The sequence below is a fragment of the Corythoichthys intestinalis genome, chromosome 12 (assembly GCF_030265065.1).
Source record: "Corythoichthys intestinalis isolate RoL2023-P3 chromosome 12, ASM3026506v1, whole genome shotgun sequence".
In the NCBI taxonomy this organism is placed as follows: domain Eukaryota; kingdom Metazoa; phylum Chordata; class Actinopteri; order Syngnathiformes; family Syngnathidae; genus Corythoichthys; species Corythoichthys intestinalis.
Window position 1 is genome coordinate 32,983,875 of NC_080406.1, and position 23,645 is coordinate 33,007,519.

General features: G+C 38.9%; 1 protein-coding gene across 1 annotated transcript in view; it reads right to left on the reverse strand.

The window, feature by feature from the left end:
* Positions 1–853: 853 nt before the first annotated feature.
* Positions 854–23,645, reverse strand: part of sucla2 (succinate-CoA ligase ADP-forming subunit beta) — a 28,703-nt gene continuing 5,911 nt past the window's right edge. The window contains exons 3-11 of the mRNA XM_057851897.1: positions 18,406–18,505; positions 17,959–18,121; positions 16,872–17,000; positions 15,086–15,224; positions 12,029–12,190; positions 11,797–11,939; positions 11,608–11,728; positions 8,917–9,005; positions 854–8,821 (exon numbers count right to left, since the gene is read on the reverse strand). Of these exons, the coding sequence (XP_057707880.1) occupies positions 8,747–8,821; positions 8,917–9,005; positions 11,608–11,728; positions 11,797–11,939; positions 12,029–12,190; positions 15,086–15,224; positions 16,872–17,000; positions 17,959–18,121; positions 18,406–18,505 (1,121 nt within the window). The 3' untranslated portion in view covers positions 854–8,746. The remainder of the gene's footprint in view (positions 8,822–8,916; positions 9,006–11,607; positions 11,729–11,796; positions 11,940–12,028; positions 12,191–15,085; positions 15,225–16,871; positions 17,001–17,958; positions 18,122–18,405; positions 18,506–23,645) is intronic.

The following is a 23,645-nucleotide window of genomic DNA, read 5'->3' on the forward strand; positions in this document are numbered from 1 at the left end:
AATTTATCGGATTAATCGAGGCAGCCCTATTAGTCCTCATATAGTGACCTAATAACCTCTGTTTTGAAGTTGCTTCTCAACAGCAACAACAGTAACATCATTTGTTCTTGTAAAGGCTACATTGGTTTTGCTTTGATGATGAAAGCAGCAAAGTAGCCAACTCATGTAGTTATTATGATTATCATCATCATTATAATGATTTGCTGTTCCCGCTCTAATTTTTCAGCTCTCTCCACAATTTGGAGCTTGAAACGGCTACAAAAAAAAAAAAAAAAAAAAAAAAAACACTTAATCCAATAATATTAGCAATTACACGCTGGACCACACAGTCTGTGAGTACACGGATGGATTTTAATGGAGACATGCAGACACACATGCACAGTCGCTATGGTTTAAAAAAAAAAAAATAAATATATATATATATATAAAATGGAGGAAATTTAGTTTTTTCTCGAAATAGTGGTCGCATCCATCTTCAAACATATTTGCACTTCTGATGCTGTTGTGTTGAAAGGTAGCTGCCATTGATAGCACAATAGATGTCCAATGCATTTGAACTGGTATTGTCAAATCATTTAGACAGTGATGATGTAAATGTTGTCAAAAATTGTGTTTCTGAGCATCTTAATCGTAAACATTCTCTTATTTTTGGTATTTAAAAAAAATAAGACTAGTGTTCTTATACATTTTACATATATTAAATCGAATTATTTTAAAAAATATATATTTTTATATGTGTTTTATTTATCTTGCCTGGTTAAGAAAGGAAACATTCTCTGATTTTAAAAAATACATTTTCAATCAAAAAATGAGAGGAAAAATACGTATATAACATTTCAAAAATGAAAAAACATTTTCCTGCAAAATTTTGAACTAAAATAAGGAAATACAGTAAATATTTTGATTTTTGAAGTCTTAGATGAAAGACTGTCCTTGTAATTAATCAAAATGATATATTTGCAAATATCTGCTTTTGCTTTGTACAACTATACAGTTACGTACTTGGAGAATATTCATTTTCTGAACATAGTTTTTGGTTTCAAAGCACATTTCCAGTCTTAAGCCTGGAGTAATATAACAGTAAACAATGTCTTTTTGATATCAGCTAATTAGTCAACATAATCTGTAATTAATTGACTATCGAAATAATCATTTGTGGCTTACAGCAACACGAGGTAACCTTTCAGTTTTGGTCGATTTTAGCGACGCAGGTGGACAAAAGCGTTACTGGGCTTTAAAGAGCATACGACAGGAGGAAAAAAAAAAAGTCTTAAATAGCATTATTATGTGAATTTGAATCATATTTTGAGACGATTCGACTATATACAACAATTTAGCAAAGCGCAGATGACGAGAAATTAGTCTTTTAATCTGCCGGTTAGCCACGCCTACCATTATAGGCAGGGGTGCACATAATTTTTTTGCCCAGGTTCTCAGAGGAGGACCTGGAGATGTGACTTGGTCCTCATTGAGCTTGAGAGCCGACCCGCCTGATGCGATAAAATTATGACAAGCTTTACTTAGAGCCAATTACCTTCAATTAATTATATAAACAATTAACGCTTGATTAACATCAACTGGCACAACAAAATTGCCATTACTTTGAGGGGAAATGTAAAGAAATAAACATATAAGCACCAATTCAAAATAAAGGGCATTCATATGCGGCTCTCACATTAACTCCAAGCCTTTGTAAAAATGGGATGTCCTCCTCATACGAGCTCATTGAACGTGCATGTTTAGCTTTGTGAAATGCGAGCAAAAACACGTTTGTCAGCGCATGGAGCTGTTCTACAATAACTTTATTCCGCCACTTGTCCATAGGGCGAGTGGGGTCCTATCTGACATCGATAGTTTGCTTAATTGCCACATGCTCTGTTTTTTTCGTGCTTTTCAAAGTTTGGATGGCTAAAATTCTTTGACCCTACATAAAATGCGCTGCTCTTATTAGCGACATTGGGATTTTCACGACAAATGTTGCACCACATTTCCGTGCGAGCATCATTTGCTTCTAGCCATGGTACATCCTGCAGCCACTTTTCAGCAAAAGTCCTTTTTTTCGGTAGCTCCGTTGATGTCTCTGTCGTCTGTCTGTCTTTTGACGGGGGTGGGGGATCACGGAAATAATTACTCAGTGGGGCCGAGAGAAAGTGATTTTCTCGTGTCCGCCGCAAATACAGTTATCAGCCATTGGTACGCAAAAGCGTATTGAAGCCGTTGAGGGCCAGCGCGTTTGTCTATGTCCGGTACGCATGCGCGCATGCGGACCACTTATGTGCACCCCTGATTATAGGGCTCAAGCGTCCCCAACAGGTGGATGACGTCAGCGGGAGACTGGGCTCATCGGTTTTACTATACAGCCCATTGAGGGGGAATTATTCAGAACGAGGAAAACGCGACGAAGAGAGCGGCAAAATGTCATTGTTTCTGTCTCTTTACTTCAATATTTTTACAGGATATTCTTTTTATCCAAGTATTTCCCCAACTGCTAAATAAATGGCATGGTCATGACAAATAACAGTCTAGTGCTAAATGGAATATGAAATAATAAAAATGCACTTATTCAGGACGACATGGCAAAATTACTCCATAATGGTCAAAACTGTCGACTTCCCCTTTACTGTTGCACCTCCCAAACGATATTTTATGACACCTAAATCAGACATGTCATTTCACTTCCCCGGCTTCGGAGAATGTAAACAAACCAAGAGGCGTGACAGCTAGCCGACATGCTAACCCGGACAGAGTGATGTTTCAAAGTCTTCGAAGCGGAAAATCCCACATAACTAGCCCGGATTATTTGACATGACTGGGTTGTCGATTGTCTTCGCGGCTCGGCAAACCGCCCGGCGGAGAGCAATTTACAGCTCGTTCCCCGAAGGAGGGCATCTGCAGTTGTTGTGCAGCTAACATGCAGCTAATGTGCATGGGGGGAGCTTTTTACATGCCTATCAATGATCAAACGTAAGTAGTCCTTTATTTAAAGAAAGTTTGTAGTGTTTATTTTGTAATCGCTGCATTCGTATTTGACATAATACAAAACAAGATGTTTACTCACTTCCTCGTAAGTCCAGTGGTCCCACAGTAGTAGGGCTTGTTTGGGCCAATATCCACGGTGAATGGGAACCTTTTGAAACTCCAAAAAGGCGCACACGCCTCTCCCTCATACAGCAAGATTTTTTTGCAGCCGTTTGGCTGGCGTGATGCGAAAAATAAACGTATTAATCCGAAAAATCAGCTGAATCCTTAGTCCTCATACACAACAGTAGGCTGTATAGTGAAGAGGAGTCATTCTCCCGTACACGTCACAGCGCCCTCCTCCTCAATGCAAGACCGAAGCCGGAAGTCACTCATTTTCATGGCGCGGGATTAAAAAAACTAAATAAATATAGCGATCGCTTCCACACACATCCAAGCGGTCCATATCATTCAGGAGCATAAAATACCGCGTGTATTATGAAAGAAACATGCTTTTTCGTGTCACATGCACTTTAAGGAAGACCGCGTTTCCCATGAGAACCAGCACGCAGTGTCGTAAAATCCTGATCTACAGGTCACCTGCAGATGGATCGAACGACATTTCCGTTTCCAGCGGCAGTGTGAAGGGTGAACAGTCATGAGGTAATTAATCCTGCTGTGGCTAAAAAAATATGATAATGTTGAAAATCAAAAACGTTTGATTTTGTACAGTATTCCCCCACCCGAACGAGGGGTGGGGGGGTCATGCCAGCGAGGTAAAGCCGGGCCAATGTTTATTCTTGAGTGTCCATATATCTTGGTAGCTTCCCTTTATCAGTCTCCTCAATCAAACCTTTTTGTCTCTTGTTGCTCTGGCATATTTGTAGAATTCGCGCGAAAGTGTTCACATTGACTTCCGTCTTTATGGGGAATAGGGAAAGGCAGAAGCAGGGGTTAATTTGCCGGCTCCTGTCAGAACAGGATCCCGCACCTCTTTATTTTGGCCTCCCTGTGTTCCGGGACTTATCTGGGCAGATCTGGCACCTCTCGTGTGACATAAAGAAATAAAATTTAAAAAAAAAAAAAAAAAAACTTGGGAAATTTGCAGCATCTGGGGAGCGAGCAGCCAGGATGAAATGGTATTTCAACATGCCAGACAGACAGTTGCATTTACTGCCTTTTTTTTCCAAAAAGACAGAAGATGGTTCAAAACGAGTCAGAGAAGCAACAACCGGCGATAAAGGCAGCTGCAGCGATCATGCTAACCGGCCAGACCGGGTGCAGCAGGAGGCTAGCGCTGCAGCAGCTAGCCAGGTTCACGGCCAGCCAAGCCGGGGCAGGAGGCTGCTACCGTGGCAGCAGCTGGTCAGGTACAGTGAAGTAAGTTCCACAACATGGGAAGTGGGCATTTGCGTGTTGTTTTCAGCACCATTTTCTGCGTATGTTCCGGGAACTGTGCCCATCTCGTCATCCCTACGCGGTCTTATGTACTTTGCGTTCCAGCACCGTATGATTTAACAATTTAAGCACTGGGGGGAAGTGACGTATGCCGTAAATCAGTCAGCACGTTTGTAGTGTTTTTGTGTAGCAGGGTTCCTGCCACCCTCCTCAAAGTTATTTAGTGTCAGTGAAAGCGATACAGACCCTCTCAAGATATAAAAGAGGTGTGATTTAGTTTTCAGTCAACATATCACAAATGTTATGAAAATATTTTATAAAGGTTAAAAGGTTACCTAGTGTTGCTTTAAAACATATATAGTAGGTTTAGGAAGTAAAAAGACAAAAAAAATCTAAAGGAATAGCTTATTGAAGTTCAGCTTGCTCATTCTTGAAAATTTATCACAAGATCATTTCACACCTAAATCCGAAAGGTTGTGATGAGTACTTCTTGACATATTGGCATTGAGTCCATTGCAGAAGGTGTGGACATAATTGCCACTTGGATGATGTCAACAAAATGAATTGAAGAGACTGATTCATGCCACGATCTAAATGAATTTGGTAATTCAACCCTCCAATTTTCTGTCATCTCTTCCTTTGTCTTTGAAATCACTGCTTTTCTCTCCATTTTCAATGTCTGAAGTGTCTCGAAACTCCCAAATTGCCTCGTCTCCTTATTGTGTTGTGTAATAAATGAATAAAGGCACGTAAACCCTTCGAAAAACTCCCAGATGAACACCCCTCATGTTTCTGTCTTTATTTTTCTCATCTTTGAGGAGTAAAGAAGCAGAAATATCTTACAGAGCGTCACTTGGCTTATTTACAATATTTCATCACGTCGCTTGGGTCAAGCAAACAAAAAGACCAACGGAGGGGCAGGGCTTTTGGGAGGGAGGGAAGGGTCACATTCTTTGTGGCATGATGGTGGCATAACGTTAGGGGCGGGGCCACTCATTTAAAATGGCTTCATTTTTATTCTTGGTACAGTATTGTATTATATACTTAGCCCCTTATATTACAGTATTGAACCACGAGCATCAAATATATCAAGAATCGCAACTTTTTTTCCCTTTCTCATCTTGATTTACTATATTATAATAATAGTAATATATATGATGTTATTGCTTCAAACGTCGCAATATCCATATGATATTGCTATTTGCCAAATATTTTGAAAAAGTGTCGCGGTACCATCATTAAAGAACAAATACTGCACTAATGTATTGCGCTAATACAGTAAAAATTATAATTTGGTATCCTTACTTTGGCTTGTATCCTGACACTTATCAAATATCATAATAGCTGTCAAATATTACCATTTTTTATCACTATACAATAGCTATCTTGATGGTGCTAACACTTTTTTCCAAATATCGTGATACAGTATATTGATTCTATCAGAGTTAGATCTTGCAATAATGTGATACTATCGCCAGCAAATTTTGCAAAAGTACTACAATACATGTAAATATTGTCCACGTCATCTGATGACATGATCACTAGCCATATATTGTATCTTGATATTGTAACTTGGTCAAAAACGATATTGTAATATGGTCCTTATTGCTGTAAAAATCAAAGATCGTAGGTAAAACCTAGTGATAATCGCATCATTTCGTGATCAAATATTGTAAAATATAATCATTTTGGCTGAATATTGTGACTGTACTGTAAAGTTATTAGAAGAATATTCACCAATATAGATCACCAGCAAATATTGACATGTGATAGATATGATCAAACATTACAATGCGATATTTAACACCATCTCGACCAATTGTAGAAACTGTATTGTATCACAATACAATCTTTATGTTGGCCAAATATCGTCACCGTATCATTACTACTGTTTAAATCCCAAGATACTTATAGCTAAGTAAAATGTTACAATTATGTATCATTTACTACTTTTGACCAAATATGGCAATATCCTATTGTGATATTGTCATGTGTTTTTATAGTTGTCTGAATGTGGCTATGTCGCCACCATGAATACAAATAAATAAAACAAGGAAGCACAATTCCAGTGTCGGCTTGTAACGTACGAAAAAGTAACAGAAGACAAATGGAAGCTGCCGCGCGACATCTTTGCCTCCCGCGTAATAACGCCTTTGAATCAAAAGGACATTTTTAATTTGAACTCCCACGAGGTGATTTAGCGTTGTGACGACGACTCCACATTTAGACTCGCTCGCTCGCCCTGGGGGAAACTGCTGCTGCTGCTCCTGCTGCTTCTTCACCAATAATAAAAAAAAAAGTTCCATTACAGCAGAGCTGAATAATTCACCGGGATGAGATCAGTGTTGATAGCGGCCAACACACGACAGGAAATGGGGAAGGAAAAAGCGACAAATGGGACCGTCTTGCTAAATCGGGAATAACTTGTAGTGCTGTTTGAATGATGGGGTCATGCTGCGTCAATGTCATATTATCGCATCGCTATATTAGCGTTTAGTATCAATATTGAAACGGACCATTATTTAGTGCAAATACAAATATTGATTTTACACTGTTTCACTACACAGGCATCAACAACTGATTTTGCATCGTAGGACTTCCATTAAAAATAGGAATAGTATCGCCATTTTTGAGGTATATCATGTTCATGTTGTTGTCACACACAAACCAATACTGTCGCTATACTGGTAGAAGACATGGTCTTTATCTCAAATCACAACTCCCGTCCAAGTTTGTCATGATACTGCCTGCCACTGTTGGCCAAACATTGACATTGCATCGTGACGGTGTGACCAAATGAAAAATTATTTCTGAAATATCGATAATAGCTGCTAATGTTGGCCAACTATTGACATTCTATTACTGTTGCCACTGGAGACCAAATATTGTAATTTCTGTAAGGTGACACTGTTGTCGTTAATTGCTAACTTTCAACAAGTATCATGATGCTACCTGCTAACTTTGGGTGAATACCATGATGTGATACAGTATATCACGATACTGTCACTATCACTGGCCAAATGTTCAGATGACTTATCGTGATAGTGTTTTAGCCAATCACTACATCACTAAATTTTTCCGAATATCGCAACGCTGACAATCAAATTTGCCTAAATATCTTGATGCTAACTGATACCGTCGGTACTGTTACCCTAAAGCTGTTTTATGAAACTTAATTATGGTGGGCAAACATTGAGATGTCGTGTTGTGATACTGCTGTCCTCAGTCGCAACTCTCGTCAGAATTACATGATATCAACTGCAATGGTTGGCCAAATATTTACATACCATATTCCGAGTCTCATCATCAATTGAAAAAAAAAAATTAGGGATAGCACAAATAGCTGCCAATGTTGGCCAAACAGTGACATTCTATTGTGTCACTTTCTCCAGTGTTAGCCAAATATCGAAATCTCGTATAGAGATGCTGTTGTTGTAAATGTTATGATGCTAAGGCCGGGCAAATACTATATCATCATATATTTCCGCCATCAATGACCGAATATTGAGAGATCATATCATGAGTTTTTTCGCCAGTCGCCATGACATTAAAGATGAAATATTAGAATGCTAAATGCCAACGTAGGCTAAATAAAGTTATGTGATATATAGTGATACTAGCATCATTTTTAACCTGACATGGTGGAATCGTATTAAGACCTTGGTGTTAGTAATACCACTGCAATAGGAAATTTGGCAAACATTTTCCAAATGTAATTCCACATATCATGTCGTACTTCATTTCCTTTACCAAATATTGTCTTTGATTTACCCCAAAAACGATACGGCCCGTGGGAAGCGCCACGTTGCAAAATGGCCGCCAGGTAATGGAAACTATAGACTGTGGGGGTTTGGGGTGCGGAAGAAGGGCAATCTCCCGCCCGCAAATCACCAGCACTGTGTTGTTTATCACCATTTTATCCGGGAGGAAATTGAGTCGCTTAGCAAGGCGTTATCGCTCAGCCACATTTGCTGGCTGGTGTCGCCATATGGGCCGCGGTGTTTGCTTTATGAGCATCATTTGCTGCTGGAGTTTGTTCCAAAAAATGGCTTCCGTCAAAATTCATCATCATTGGAAATAGCAAAAATAAGCAGACAGTGAAGAGTAAGCATTTTGTGTTTGAAATGACTTAGGAGTGCCTGTAGTGAGGAGTGTGTAAATGCATACTATTCATGTGTAAGCAGTGTGTACTTGTGCGCATTAAGTGTGTGTGAAGACAGCAAGCTGACACGACAGCTCAAAGAAAAGAAGGGGGGGGGGGCAGCCAAGGTGAATTATCGCCACCATCAGGCCACAAAGGGGAAAAAAATGAGGCGGGCTACTTTTGGGAGTGGGGTGTCCAGACGAGGTTAAACAGGAAGTGCTTGAAGTGAGGAAGATGAGGAAGTGATCAGATAGGAAGTTGGAAGGTGATGTCCACTTGCGCCTCCTTTGCCAATGAGACGATTTCTGAAAGTCTCACCACCTGCAAACACGCGCAAATACAAAATACGGTGTTTAATCTGACTTAATAGAGCATAGTTTAGTTTTTAAATTTATGTAGGTGTCCTGAGTGTGTACCATTTTGGCTGCTTCGTCCAGGTCATCGCAGGCCAAGATTTTTAGCGGGCTAGCAGCGATCAGAGCTTTGGCATCATCCACGCGTGTACCTAAAGAAGTCAACGTTGACAGGAAGAGTTAACTGCAAGGACCCGTTACCACTATATACTAAAAATGAAGGAAAATCTATATAAAAATACTCATTAATTTATAATTTCAAGTAAAGAAAAGTTTACACAACTGTAATTCATTGGCAGCCATTGACAGTGATGGACAAACCAGAGTTGTTTTAAAAATACAGTTTTTACATTGACTGTACAGTAACTTTGGTAATAAGGGTGGGCGATATGGCCTCAGAATTATCTCAACATATTTCAAGGAAATAAGCGCTGACGATACGGAAATAAAAATCTGGAAAGATATGTACAGTATTTACACTGCTGGCCAAATGTATTGCCACCCCTGCAATTCTGTCAGATAATCCACAATTTCTCCCAGCAAATGATTGCAATTAAAAAAATGTGACAGTAATATCTTAATTGATTTTGCTTGCAATGAAAAAACACAAAAGAGGAAGGAAAAAAATAAATCATTATCATTTTACACAAAACTCAAAAACAAAAGGACAAAAGTATTGGCACCCTTTGAAAAATCATGTGATGCTTCTCTAATTTGTGTAATTAACAGCACCAGTTGCTTACCTGTGACACGTAACAGGTGGTGACGATAACAATCACAGTTCCAGCCAGTCAAAATGGATTAAAGTTGACTCAACTTTGTCCTGTGTCCTTGTGTGTACCACATTGCGCATGGAAAAAAGACAGAAGCCCAAAGAACTGTCTAAGGACTTGAGAAGCAAAATTGTGAGGAAGCATGGGCAGTCTCAAGGCTTCAATTCCATCGCCAAAGAACTGAATGTTCCTGTGTCTACCGTGCGCAGTGTCATCAATAAGTGTAAATCCCATGCCACTGTGGAAAACCTCCCTAGATGTGCACGAAAAAGAAAAATTGATGAGAGACTTCAACGAAAGATTGTGCGGATGGTGGATAAAGAACCTCGACTAACATCCAAACAAGTTCAAGCTGTCCTGCAGTCCGAGGGTACAACAGTGTCAACCCGTACCATCCGTCGACGTCTGAATAAAAAGGGACTCTCGGGTAGGATACCCAGGAAGACCCCACTTCTGACCCAGAGACATAAAAAAGCCAGGCAGGAGTTTGCCAGAACTTACTTGAAAAGCCAAAAAACGTTTTGGAGGAATGTTCTCTGGTCACATGAGACAACAGTAGAGCTTTTTGGGAGAAGGTATCAACATGGAGTTTACAGGAAAAAAACAAGGCCTTCAAAGAAAAGAAGAAACATGGCAGAGGTTCCCTGATGTTTTGGGGTTGCTTTGCTTCCTCGGTCACTGGACTGCTTGACCGTGTGCATAGCATTATGAAGTCTGAAGACTACCAACACATTTTTCAGCATAATGTAGGGCCCAGTGTGAGAAAGCTGGGTCTCTCTCAGAGTTAATGGGATCAGGACAACGACCAAAAACACACTTCAAACAGCACTAGAAAATGGTTTGAGAGAAAGCACTGCAGACTTCTAAAGTGGCCAGCAATGAGTCCAGACCTGAATCCCATAGAACACCTGAACATCTGAAATGGCAGTTTGGAGAAGGCACCCTTCAAATTGCAGAGACCTGGAGCAGTTGGCCAAAGAAGAATGCTCTGCTGGAATTTTAGACCATTGTAAGAAACTCATTGATGGATACCGGAACCGGTTGTTCGCAGTTATTTTGTCAAAAGGTTGTGCTACCAAGTATTAGGCTGAGGGTGCTAATACTTTTGTCCGGCCCATTTTTGGAGTTTTGTGTAAAATGATAATGATTTAGTTGTTTTTTTTCATTCTCTTCTGTGTTTTTTTCAATTGCAAGCAAAATAAATGAAGATATTACTATCAAAGCATTTGTAATTGCCATCATTTTCTAGGAGAAAATGAGCATTATCTGACAGAATTGCAGGGGTTCCAATACTTTTGGCCAGCAGTGTTGATGGCATTGTCACTTCAGGTGACCTACAGTCATAAAGTAAGAACGAGAAGCTGCAGGCTTATTGACAAACAGCTTGCGGAAGGTAGCATACTTATTTAAATTGCCCATTGATTTTAAGCAATAGAACGTTACACCTTCCGAGCAAAGCGCATGCTACTCTCGCTCTTCCAAATTGTTGTGTGTACATCAGCGGTTAAGGTGAAGTTATGCAGTTATGGTGGTGTTTTCCCAAAAATCGTCTGACATTACAATATCACTACAGCATAAATATCGCAATATTATAAAATTCATATCACCCAAAAAATACACCGGGAGTATCTGGAACACTATAATATGGTATAGCCTTATTTGGCATATTACCACTTATGACACTGAACCTAAGAAAACAGTTTTGCTACAGTTCTAACAGCTATGATGCCATTTCATGAATTAAATTGCTTGCCAGTGACAGCAATAGCAGCAACATCACCCATTGATGGCAGAGGAATTCTGATAAAAAAACGGTTAACGCCCAGTTAGGGTCAATGGCAGTGAACGAGTCAACATGATACAGTTTTCTGATTTAATTTTAAGATTTCTTTGAATAATACAAGTACATCAGATATTATTTTATTGTCTCAACTTGAAATACTGAGTGACATTGTTGAACAAGCAACAACTTTTTATTCACCTTGCAGTCGCACGACAATGGGGATTTTGAGGTCAAGGTCTCGGACAGCCATGATGATGCCTTGGGCAATGACATCACACCTCATAATGCCGCCGAAGATGTTTACCAGGATGGCTTGAACCTGCGGGAACGTTAGCACATCAGCGTTAGCGTGTTAGCTATCGGCGGATGAGTCTTTGCTGTACTCGCCTTCCTGTCGGACGTGATGAGCTTGAAGGCCTCGGTGACCTGGTGGGCAGTGGCACCGCCGCCCACGTCCAGGAAATTGGCAGGCGTCCCACCGTGCAGTTTGATGATGTCCATGGTGGCCATCGCTAGGCCCGCTCCATTCACTGTATTACAAACACAAAGGCTAACCTGTGTGCTTTTGGACCAACCACACAAGTCCATTCCAAACAATTTATTGTCCTATTAGACGTACCGAGGCAGCCAATAGTTCCGTCCAAGCCAATGTAGTTGAGATCGGCCTTTGCTGCCTGCCGGTCTCGGGGGTCCTCCTGCGTCCAGTCCTGAAGGTCAAAAACAGCCTTCTGCCTGTAAGCAGCGTTGGAGTCAAAGTTGATCTTGGCGTCCATGCACATCACTGCGGACAAAAAAAAAAAACATGCCTTGACTTAGTGTTGATGATAAAAAAATTGCCAAAATGAGACTACATGATGTATCGTTATGAAAACCTTTTATCATCACTATGGGCAATTTTAACGATATATAAAAATACACTATACACTAAGATTTACTCCTGTTTAAAAGACTCGAAAATAAATTTGTGTATGAAACAGGCAGGGCCCCGAGAGGGGAAGAGAGTTCATAGCTCCTTGTCTTTCAGTTGTCCAGCAGTAGGTTCAAGTCATGTTAACTGGGAAAAAGTCCCTAGTGTTTGCAAAGTCCAGTGTCCGTCTATCAGATGTGAGTACACGAACCCTCTTGTACTGTTTAGCTTTTATTGTTGTTGTGGTTTGTGGGGGGCCGGGGGGGGGGGGGGCAGTACCCCCTGAATTATGAAAAAAAAAGGACCTATACATATGAAACAAAAAAAGGCATATAAAATATATGATATGATGACTCCTGTAGGTCAGCAGTGCCAAGCAACTCCCTAAAAATCAACGTACAACAAATTACCTGTATACATATAAACATTTGAACTTTTGGTTCCAGTAAGAGGAGTTGCCACATACAGTCACAGACTCATATGTCACTCATGAAGTAAAACCTATATGTATATATTTTTAATGTAGTCTGTGTATGTGTGAAAATAATTTCATAAATGGAATTATAATAATGTGGTAGGTTGTGCAATGTTATTTTTTCTGATAATGACATATGCGTATGTCGCCGGTGTTGCATGGATCCGGGCCGCGCGACGCAATCTGTACCCAGAACAGAACTCGAACCCACTCACACGACGTGTCCAGCACGGTAGGCGGATGCTCTGACCACAAAGCCAGAAGCCCGGGCTACCCACTTTGCCTGCCAGCCAACCCACATGAGGAAAAGGAAGTTTCGACAAAAGGGACTTGCGTGAACACGTTACACGTAATCAGAGAGAACAGTAAACATGTTCCTGTAACATGAAAAAGGTTACTGATGATGCCTGTGCAATTTGGACATTGATGTAGCTTAAAGATGGTGGAGATTTTCATTGTTTTATTATTATTATTTTTCCTCCACAGAGAGAAAGTCCTCTTTCTTGCTGGCTTCATCCTAGTATCAACTACTGTACCCTTCTTTCAACTCACTTAAACTTTTCACTTTCAAAACCACCTCCAAATTATCCAAACTCTCACCTGATCACAACTCTCCTGCTAACACCCACATTTTGAATGCAGGCAGAGGTGTTGATAGACGGAAGCGAGCTGTCAAACCGCGCAGAAAATCTAAAGCACTCCATGAAGCGATCACGTGGTACAGCTTGGCAGCGAGGCTTCGGACGTCATCATTTTTGGAACCTCCACTAAATGAAGCGAGCCTTGGTACGCGCTTCGCAGAAAAGTCCCTTCATTCCTCGACACACACTTCGAAGACTCGCCGCACCTCGTGACATCACTACTCAAATCCAAATAACAATAGTTCCTATTGTTACATTCTAGTCAACAGCGATGCGCTCTTCTGATTTCCGACCTAAATCACCACTTTTATTTTACCGTATCAATCCATGGAAGAAACATTTATTCATCATGATGAAACGAGCAAGTTATACGGCAGCCTTTAAAAGAAAAGTCACATCTGTTTTGTTTTCTCCTGGATTCTGGTAAGTTGAAGAAGTTGTCAGATCATATTATTACCGTACATATTGTTAGTTTACAGTAATGTTTTAAACTACCAATGTGCTATGCTTGTGCTGTGTTTCACCAGTCAGTAAAATGACATTTCTCTATCTATACATGAGCTCTGTTTTCTTGTATTCTTCTATTTATTATTGGTGCTAAAATTAGAGTGCGCGTTATACACGGGTACAATAATTTTCCCTAGATTTTACGAGGAAATTTGGGGTGCGCATTATACACGGGTGCTCCTTATATTCGGGAAATTACGGTAATTCGTTGTCGAATACAAGGACGAGGGAGTGAAAACAGTGAACAGGAATTGTACTGTCTGCGAACGTTTTTGAAACATGTCTCCCATATGTTAATGCAAACAGGGGCAACATGAACAAGCATCTCAAGCGTCATCACTCGGATATATTACTTTCTGAACCGAGAAAAGCCGAGCAACTCAAAGTAACACCACTGAAAAAACAACTGTATCGAGAATTTTTTTGAAACACCTGAAATGCCACTTCAAGTAGACACAATAATATAACCAGTGCTGTAGAGCTTTCGTTGCTAAAGATTTACTGCCCTTTTCAGTTGTCACAGATGTGGAGTTTAGTCAGCTATTGAAAATGTTCGAACCGCGTTGTTTTATGCCCTTCCGCACACATTTCAGCACTGTTGCAATTATAAAAAATATTTTAAAAAATAGGCAAAGCACTAACTCACATTTTCTAAAATTTGTTCCCCCCCAGATTTTATATGGCAGTTATTTGTCAAGGATACTTTACCTGTTTTTATTTTACTGTAAAATGTATACTCAAGGGTTTGATGCTCTTCAAAATTTCAAAGTTTTTTTGTTTACAATTTTTTTTTATTGTTTTAATTTGTTGTTTTAAAATGCTATTTTTGCTGACAAGCAAAATAAAGAGAATTCTGGGGAAAAAAACTTCTTCTTACGCACAAATTAGGCACCAAAACCAAATTGAAACCGTGGCCCAAAAACCGAGGTACGGACCGTACCGTGGGCTACCTGTACCGTTGCACCCTTACTATACACAACTCTACAGTTGATACGGATATGGCCACCAGATGTTTCTATACCAAAAAATTAGGGATGTGATAAACCACCCAACAACTAACGGTGCGAAACCAATCTCTACCTTGACTTGAGAGTTTTTATAAGTTAGAAACTGTCGCTTGGTTAGTTTTCTCTCCTGTGTGCGTACCAATGCCTGATGAGTCCTCCACCATGGGGTTGATCTCCAACATGGAAGCGTCGTATTTGATGAAGACGTTGTAGAGCTTGATCATGTTCTCGGCCGCCTCCTTCTGGAGCGCCTGTGGGAAGCCCATCTTCCGTGCCACCTGAAACACAAACGCACCAAATTCAATTGACACTTGATGACAAATCCACTAGATTTACTAATGACTTAGTTGTAAGTCAAAGCAGCACCACCCACCCAGGCACGACTTACAGGGAATTCTCATTGGGAAAAAAAATACTATTATAGTAAAATTCCTTCAAACAATTGGGCAAATGTTTATAAAGCTCTTTTTGCACTTAAAACATTTGGCATTTGGTCTTATATTCCACTTTTACGTGACAATCATTTGATGCAAGATTGTATGATACGGTTGTGACAAAATATCGAAATGGTGATACAGTAGGGAGAACAAGTATTTGATATACTGCCAATGGGAATTGGCAGTGTATCAAATACTTGTTCTCCCCACTGTATATCGTGATACTTTGTATCCCAAAAAAGGTTATCGATATGCACCTGCCAAGAATCGAGATATCGTTTTAAAAAGGTGTCAAGGTTAAAAAAAAAAAAAAGGAACCAACAAGTTGCTATCAAGATCTTCAACTATAATAATGTCTCAACTAGTTAACTCTATGGCTGCCACTGATGGCGCTCGACGCCCAATCTATTTAGACTGGGAGGGTCGAACGAACGTTCATTCATTCATTCGAAAACCAGAGAATGCACAGTCACTCGTTCTGATCTCCAGGTCATTTACAAGTCAATTTCTGTTCATTTTAATGCATTTACAGGTAGCTTCCAGTTGAGTTTGAGTTGCTGCCTATTCATTTGGGAGATTCCTGTGTCATTTCCTGTTCCGTACCACAAAATCAACAGGAAGTGACTCAAAATCAATAAAGTAATGATCTGAAATGCCCCAAAATTACCTCGTTGCCTAGGATTGGCTGCCACCAATGGCTATAGAGGTGGGAGGGATGGCAGCGAATGAACATTCCACCCTCCCAGTTCAAATGGATTGCATGTCTACTTGTGGTAAACTCATTCCAATACACAACAGAAGTTTGTTTTTCTGTTTATTAGTCGTTTTGTAGAATTTCTCAGGTTGATTTCCTGACCAATGTATCGATAATCGTCGTATTGCTATATCGTGAGATCGTTATCGTAAGCTTTGTATCGGAAATCGTATCGTATCGTGAGGTACCAAGAGGTTCCCACTCCTATTGTATGATATATTGAAAATTTTGCTTTTTTGTGATGTGATGTGTTATTTCACCTTAGATAAATGACCGACTAAAGCAGTGGTCTCCAAACTATTCCACATAGGGCCGCAATGGGTGCAGGATTTCACTCCAACAAAACAAGACCACACCATTTCACCAATATGGTGTTTTATAAGTGAAATCAGTTGATTGCAGTCAGGTGCTGCTTTTTTTAGTAGAAACCACATTGGTTAAAAGGTCTGTGATTGATCGGTATGCACAAAAACCAGGACCCACGGTGGCCCTCGAGGACCGGTTTGGAGACCCCTGGACTAAAGTAGTAAAAAGTAGAAAATGAATCCCCGCACTTGTTCTTCAGAAAAGTTGAATTGTGTTTAAAAGAGGCAACATGAAGCAGCTTAGCGTGGAGTCATTTTAGATTTCGGCACAGTGGAGGAGACACACAATTCCTCTTTTGCTCTGCCTTTTCTCTGACTTGAGCACCGGTGACATTGGATTTTTTTTTTTTTTTGTAATTGATTAGAAACCTTAAGCGCCTGTTCCATCTTGATGCCCTCCACAATGTCGATGGGCTCTTTGACAATGGCGTCTGGATTTTCCGCCGCCACATCTTCGATGTTGACGCCCCCCTGCGAGCTGCCGATCAACACGGGGCCCTGCGGCATCCACATACACACAAAAAAAAAACACATGCTTTAGGAAAATGTCCACTGCAGCATGACGGCCACAAAGTTTGTCCTTTACAAATATGTGAGTAAAATATAAATTGTTACACTAGTCTGAATCTTCACAAATAGCTAAAGTTTGTATGGTTCAGTAATTAAAAAAAAAAAAAAAAAAAAAAAAAAGACTTTGTATGATGCTGCCATCTAGTGTTGTCCGTGAAAGCAGCCACCTTACAACTGAAACCATCATTTTTATAATTGATTTAAAATAATCAAAAAGGGAAATAAAATTTTAAAAATTATGTGATTCATTTTCTTGCAAAAAAATGACTTCTGATTTTTTTCTTAAGAAAAAAAAGTGAACTCTGTATGTTGCTGCCATCTAGTGGTATCCGTGAGTGCAGACACCTCACAGCTAAAGCCATCATTTTCATAATTTATTTCAAATACTCAAAAAGGGAAATACAAATTTTTAAATTATGTGATTTTTCTTGGGAAAAAAAAAAAGAAAAAAAAAAAGAGACCGAGGAGTTTTTTCTTGAAACAAACAAACAAAAAAAAAAACGTTTGTAATGTCACTTTCTTCAATACAAAAATCAACCAAAAATATACAAATACGAATAAAAAACAAACAAAACAAAAAAACACTGAACCCCAAACTTTTATTTTGTTAAAAATTCTTGCAGTATTAGGACTTTTTTCAGATTGAGTTACAGTACCGGTAATTTTCATCAATTTTCGACTGGTAGTAGATTCATTCTTTCTTGAAATAATCTTTGTTATTTTTTTTTTTTAATTTAAAACTTAATCTGGCTGATTCTCGATTCTCATATTAAGATTTTTTTCATATGAAATGTTTTTCTCCTTATTAATCTGACTTTATACAAAGTGCTGCAATCCCCCCGCCCCCAAAGCATTTAGCCTTGTACAATAAATTTTGTGCACACACCTGGAAGGATCTCTCCATGGTGATGGCAAAGTAATACTCCCTGCGTGGGTAGCGCCGCTCGCAGATGAAAACCTGGTTACAGATGCGACCCGCCTCGCCAGTCTGCTTCGTGTACAGCTTGCGACCGATCATCTGTGATGAAATGTCCCGCGCCTCCTCGGGCCTGCGACACGCGAAATTGATCACAAAATTAACAAATGACAAATTTTCAACTGACATTCAGTTAAGTTGTTCTATGAATTTTTGGGGCTTTGCATTTACATGCCAAAATTTAGGTTACAAGTGAACATCACCAAATATGTCACTTATCCATATCTGAATCTGGCTTGAAGCTCAAATTTTGATGTGTAAAAAAGTACAACACTGTCATATCATTTAATATTTTTAGGGTTTTATTTTAAATACGACTGAATCACCAGTACCGTGATTGAGGCGGAAAGCGCTTACGAGTATACAATTCTTACGCCGCCCTTCAGTCCTCCCTCGAAGGTTCCCTTGCCTCGGCCCCCCGCCAGCACCTGAGCTTTCACCACAAGGTCCTTGGAACCTGACACACATGCACAAAAACAAGTATTGTTATTGCTTTGTAGATGGACTTTAGGCTGTTGATGTCTTATACTAAATGGCATTATCATTATACGATGACTATTTTTTCCAATCCAACAGGTTATTTTTGTGGTAATGTTAAAACATTTTTTCCGCTCCTTCCAATCAAAATGACTTTGGTTTTTTTTCCTGAGGAAAAAATCTAATCTTATTTACTCGGAGGAAAAAAAGAATCATTTTATTTTAATACAGCTAGTTTCCTTTATGGAGGATCAGCTTTTATCCCACACACACAAAAAAACTTACCGTTACTTTTTTTCCTCGCTCAAAAATACTTCTACTAAAAGAAAAAAATTACAGTACTCGATTAGTAATTTTTCCCCCTTAACTTTGTGTTCTTTTATTAAATTCAGTCTCATATTTGTGTTATATGTTAATTCATTCCAAAAATGCAAATACTCTAAGGCTTTTTTTTTCAACCCCAAAATTATTTCGAGGGAAATAATTTGATTTTATACTAATTTTAAAAATGGAAAAACATGACTGCAATATCATGTTATTTATAATAAATTTATTTACATGTATTAACACTCTCAAAAATAAAAATTCCATGAATGTATTTTCCCCACCTCTCCATACAAAAATGTGTTTTTTTTCACTCCCACAAAATTCTGGGATAAATTATGATATCTCTATTATTTAAATAAATTAAAGTTATGAACGCATAACCATATTTTTAAATCAATTTGTTATATTTATAAACACAGACCCACAATAAATTTATGTGACTACCACCTGCCCCCCCCCCCCCCCCCCCCAAAAATGTGTCTTTAAAAAGAAAAACAAAACAAAACACGACAGCACAGCTGTTGTCATTTGACACCACTCAAGTTTGGATACCAAGTTTGGCAGAGCTAGTGACTATTTAAAACATGCGCCCACACAAAAGCCTAGAAGAGGTTCAGCATGCTAAGTTGGGATGCACTACTAGTAAACGTTTGGGCTTTCAAGTTTGTGCGAGTGTGTGTGTTTGTGTGTAAGCTTACTGTCTGTTCTTACTGGCTTTGACTTTCATTAATCATTACACTTTATACAGTGCTGGCCAAAAGTATTGGCACCCCTGCAATTCTGTCAGATAATGCTCAATTTAATAATTCATTCATTCATAATATTTACAAATGCTTTGGTAGTAATTAAAGTTGCACCGATACCGATACCAGTATCGGCAGGGGGCGCCGATCCGGCCCGAATTGGTGGTACCGGTATCGACGAGTACCAACATCTAGGGCGCCGATACCATCTACTGGCATCACTTGAACGCAAATGTACTGTCCTCCCCACGTGAGCTAACTTCCCAAATCCCGATGCATGACATCTGTATGTCTTTGATTCGAAATTACCAAACGCAAGTAAATCCTTTGTCTTCAATTTTAAGGATGTAATGTACAATGCATATCCGCGATGTTACGCTGTTCATCTAACATGGCTTTCACAAATGACTAGCATGCGTAAGCTAATGCCTGCTAATATAGAGCCGATGGGATCAGAAAGGTTAAACCCGTGGGAGACTAAGCAAACTCATGGTTTCATGATGAACAATGAGCGGCAAATTAAGAGCGCTGTACTTCAAACTCGTCCTGTTTATGAAAGTCGATTGTCATATGTGTTGTGCAGTAATGAGCAGAAGTGACTTCTGTGGCCAGAAAACAAGCGGCGCAGCGCGTACACTAGATATCATCAAATAGCAACCTAGATGTCCTATGTTAGATCCCATGCCAACTCTCGCGCACACACACTAGATATCATCAAATAGCAACCTAGATGTGATACATTAGATCCCATGCCATTCGCTGCGTGAGCCCAGAGGGACACGTAGTCCATATACTACATTGATGAATTAGAAACCGCCATGACTGAATGGAAGTTAAGCAGGCCAAATCAATCCATACCAGTGACTATAGATAATGCTGCAAATACTGTTAATTCAGTACATGTTACAGATGGACTCGGACCGCAAATAGGATGTTTTGCTTATATGGTAAATATAGCTGCTAAAAGAGCTGCAGCAATCAACAGTGTGCCCTGCCTCACTTTACAAACTGTAAAGATTGTTCTCAGCACTTATATACAAAATTTCTTCAGATTAGTAAGAAGTAAGCACATAAATATTATGCACTAAAATGCTTGTTTATATGAAGTTATTTTTGCTTGTTAGCAAATAAAAATAATAATAATAATAACAGTTGTATTTTCTGTTTCAGAGCATTAAATGTATTGAAATTAGAGCTGAAACGAATACTCGAGCAACTCGAGTTTAAAAACTGATCCGAGTAATTTTATTCACCTCGAGTATTCGTTTATTTTGACAGCTCTAAGCATCACGTTTTGCTCGGACTACTTTTAATGCGGGACAACGCGCTGATGTCACGTGCGTAGAGGAAGAAGCAAAAAAAAAAAAACTTACTGCAGCAGACAGCCGCTACAAACGACTCCAACGTTGCAAAATACTAGCCTGCACATGCTACGTTAGTTGCAGTTAGCTCTGATGAGTCTCATAGAGATCACATGTATGTTGAACTAGATGCACAATGACGGACTAGGCCGCGTCTGGGCAGCGTTAGCAAACAACCGCCATCTTAAAGCAGTAGAGCGCTAAGCGCTAACAAAGAGCGCTAAGCGCTAATATATAAGATTAACTTTACTGTCACTACTAGCTCACGTAACGTTAGCCCTGCGGAGGGCTAGGTTTCTATTAATTAAGACCACTTTCGATGCGTGGCTAACGTGTCTTACATACAGGCTTTAACATAACATAGCGTTGTGGAGTGATGAGGGTGTCAAATAAAACCTCACTAATGCTAACTATCAATTTTAGCTCAGTAGTCATTGCTGGATAAAACACCAAGTAGCACTAGTCCCTAATGTGCTCCAATACAGCCTGTATCATACATTTATTTTGAACACTGCAAAAATTCAAAATCCTATCAGGACTTACAGTTTAGACTAACTTAAAACTTTACTAGAACTTAAAAATGGCTTGACACAAATAAAAATTCAATTGAAAAACGTGGGAAAAAATCGTAACTTTTAAGCGATGTGTGTTATCAAGCGTAAAGGCATTTTTAGGTGTGTGTGTGTGTATATATATATATATATATATATATATATATATATATATATAGTGTATTAGTCTTTTTTTTATTCTAGTTACATCTGAGATGCAATTGTTGGCTGTTTTCAACAATACACATTAAAAATAAAGACATTGATTGACTGAAAATGATAAAATGTCTTGTATATCTATAATTGCTCTTCACCTAAAAATATATTTGTTTTATCCGATTACTCGATTAATCGATAGAATTTTCAGTCGATTACTCGATTACTAAAATATTCGATAGCTGCAGCCCTAATTGAAATGTATCGAAAATCGTACCGAACCATGACTTAACTGTATCGTTGCATCCCTTATACGTACATATACACACACACACATATATTATATATATATATATATATTAGGGCTGTCAAACGATTACAATTTTTAATCGAGTTAATTACAGCTTAAAAATGAATTAATCGTAATTAATCGCAATTAATCGCAATTCAAAACCATCTATAAAATATGCCATATTTTTCTGTAAATTATATATATATTCTGTAAAATAAATTGTTGGAATGGAAAGATAAGACACAAGATGGATATATACATTCAACATACGGTACATAAGGACTGAAGTGGGCATTTCACTCTACTGTCATTTAAATCTGTCTATGCTGTCCTCACTCCGAAGCGTCTACTTTTTCCAAAGCTAGACAGCTAGTGAACGACGCCTTAATAATCAGACTTCTTCCTTTTTCATCTGATTTATTAATAAAATGGCCTCAAACCATTGTCCTCTTTAGACCGTCTTAAAACTACAAAAAAAAAGTACACAAGTATTGCATTAGCAACAACGTTAGCTTAGCACGCTATACAGGTTCACTAAACATAAACAAAAAGCGTCTCATGCAAAAAATATAACATTTCGCTTACTAACATAATATGTACATTCTTTACAACAACCATACTTACGGACAAATCTTGTCCAAGGATCATATAAGCACAACATTACAACGTAGGCGTCAGCCCGAGACGTCGTGCAGCCATATTGAACTGGCAAGAAAACAATAAACCATGTCGCAAAGCGTCCACAAGAGTTCGCTGTTAGACAGCACAAAAAGCCTTGCTGTAAAACTTACCAAAAGGCAGAATACTGTCTGAGCGGGACATGTGCGTTAATTGCGTCAAATATTTTAACGTGATTAATTTAAAAAATTAATTACCGAGCGTTAACGTGATAATTTTGACAGCCCTAATATATATTTATATATAATATATATATATATAAGTATTTGATACACTGCCAATGGGAAAACCCATTGGCAGTGTATCAAATACTTGTTCTCCCCACTATATATATATATATATATATATATATATATATATAATGTGGTTTTTTTTTTTTTTTTGCTAACGGAGTGGTATCTGAATGGTATAGGTATCGGCCGATACTGCACAGCCAGGTATCTGTATCGGTATCGGGCCCAATCTACAACGTGCAACACTAGTAGTAATATTTATATATATTTTGCTTGCAATAAAAAACAAAAGAGAATGAAAAAAATTAAATCATTATCAATTTTACACAAAACTCCAAAAATGGGCTTGATAAAAGTATTGGCACCCTCAGCCTAATACTTGGTAGCACAACCTTTAGACGAAATAACTGCGAACAACCGCTTCCGGTATCCATCAATGAGATTCTTACAATGTTCTGCTGGAATTTTAGACCATTCTTCTTTGGCCAACTGCTCCATGTCTCTGAGATTTGAAGGGTGCCTTCTCCAAACTGCCATTTTCAGATGTCTCCACGTGTTCTATGAGATTCAGGTCTGGACTCATTGCTGGCACTTTAGAAGTCGCCAGTGCTTTCTCTCAAATCATTTTCTAGTGCTTTTTGAAGTGTGTTATGGGTCATAGTCCTGCTAGAAGACCCATGGCCACTGAGGGAGACTAAGCTTTCTCACACTTGGCCCTACATTATGTTGCAAAATTTGTTAGTAGTCTTTAGACTTCACAATGCCATGCACATGGTCAA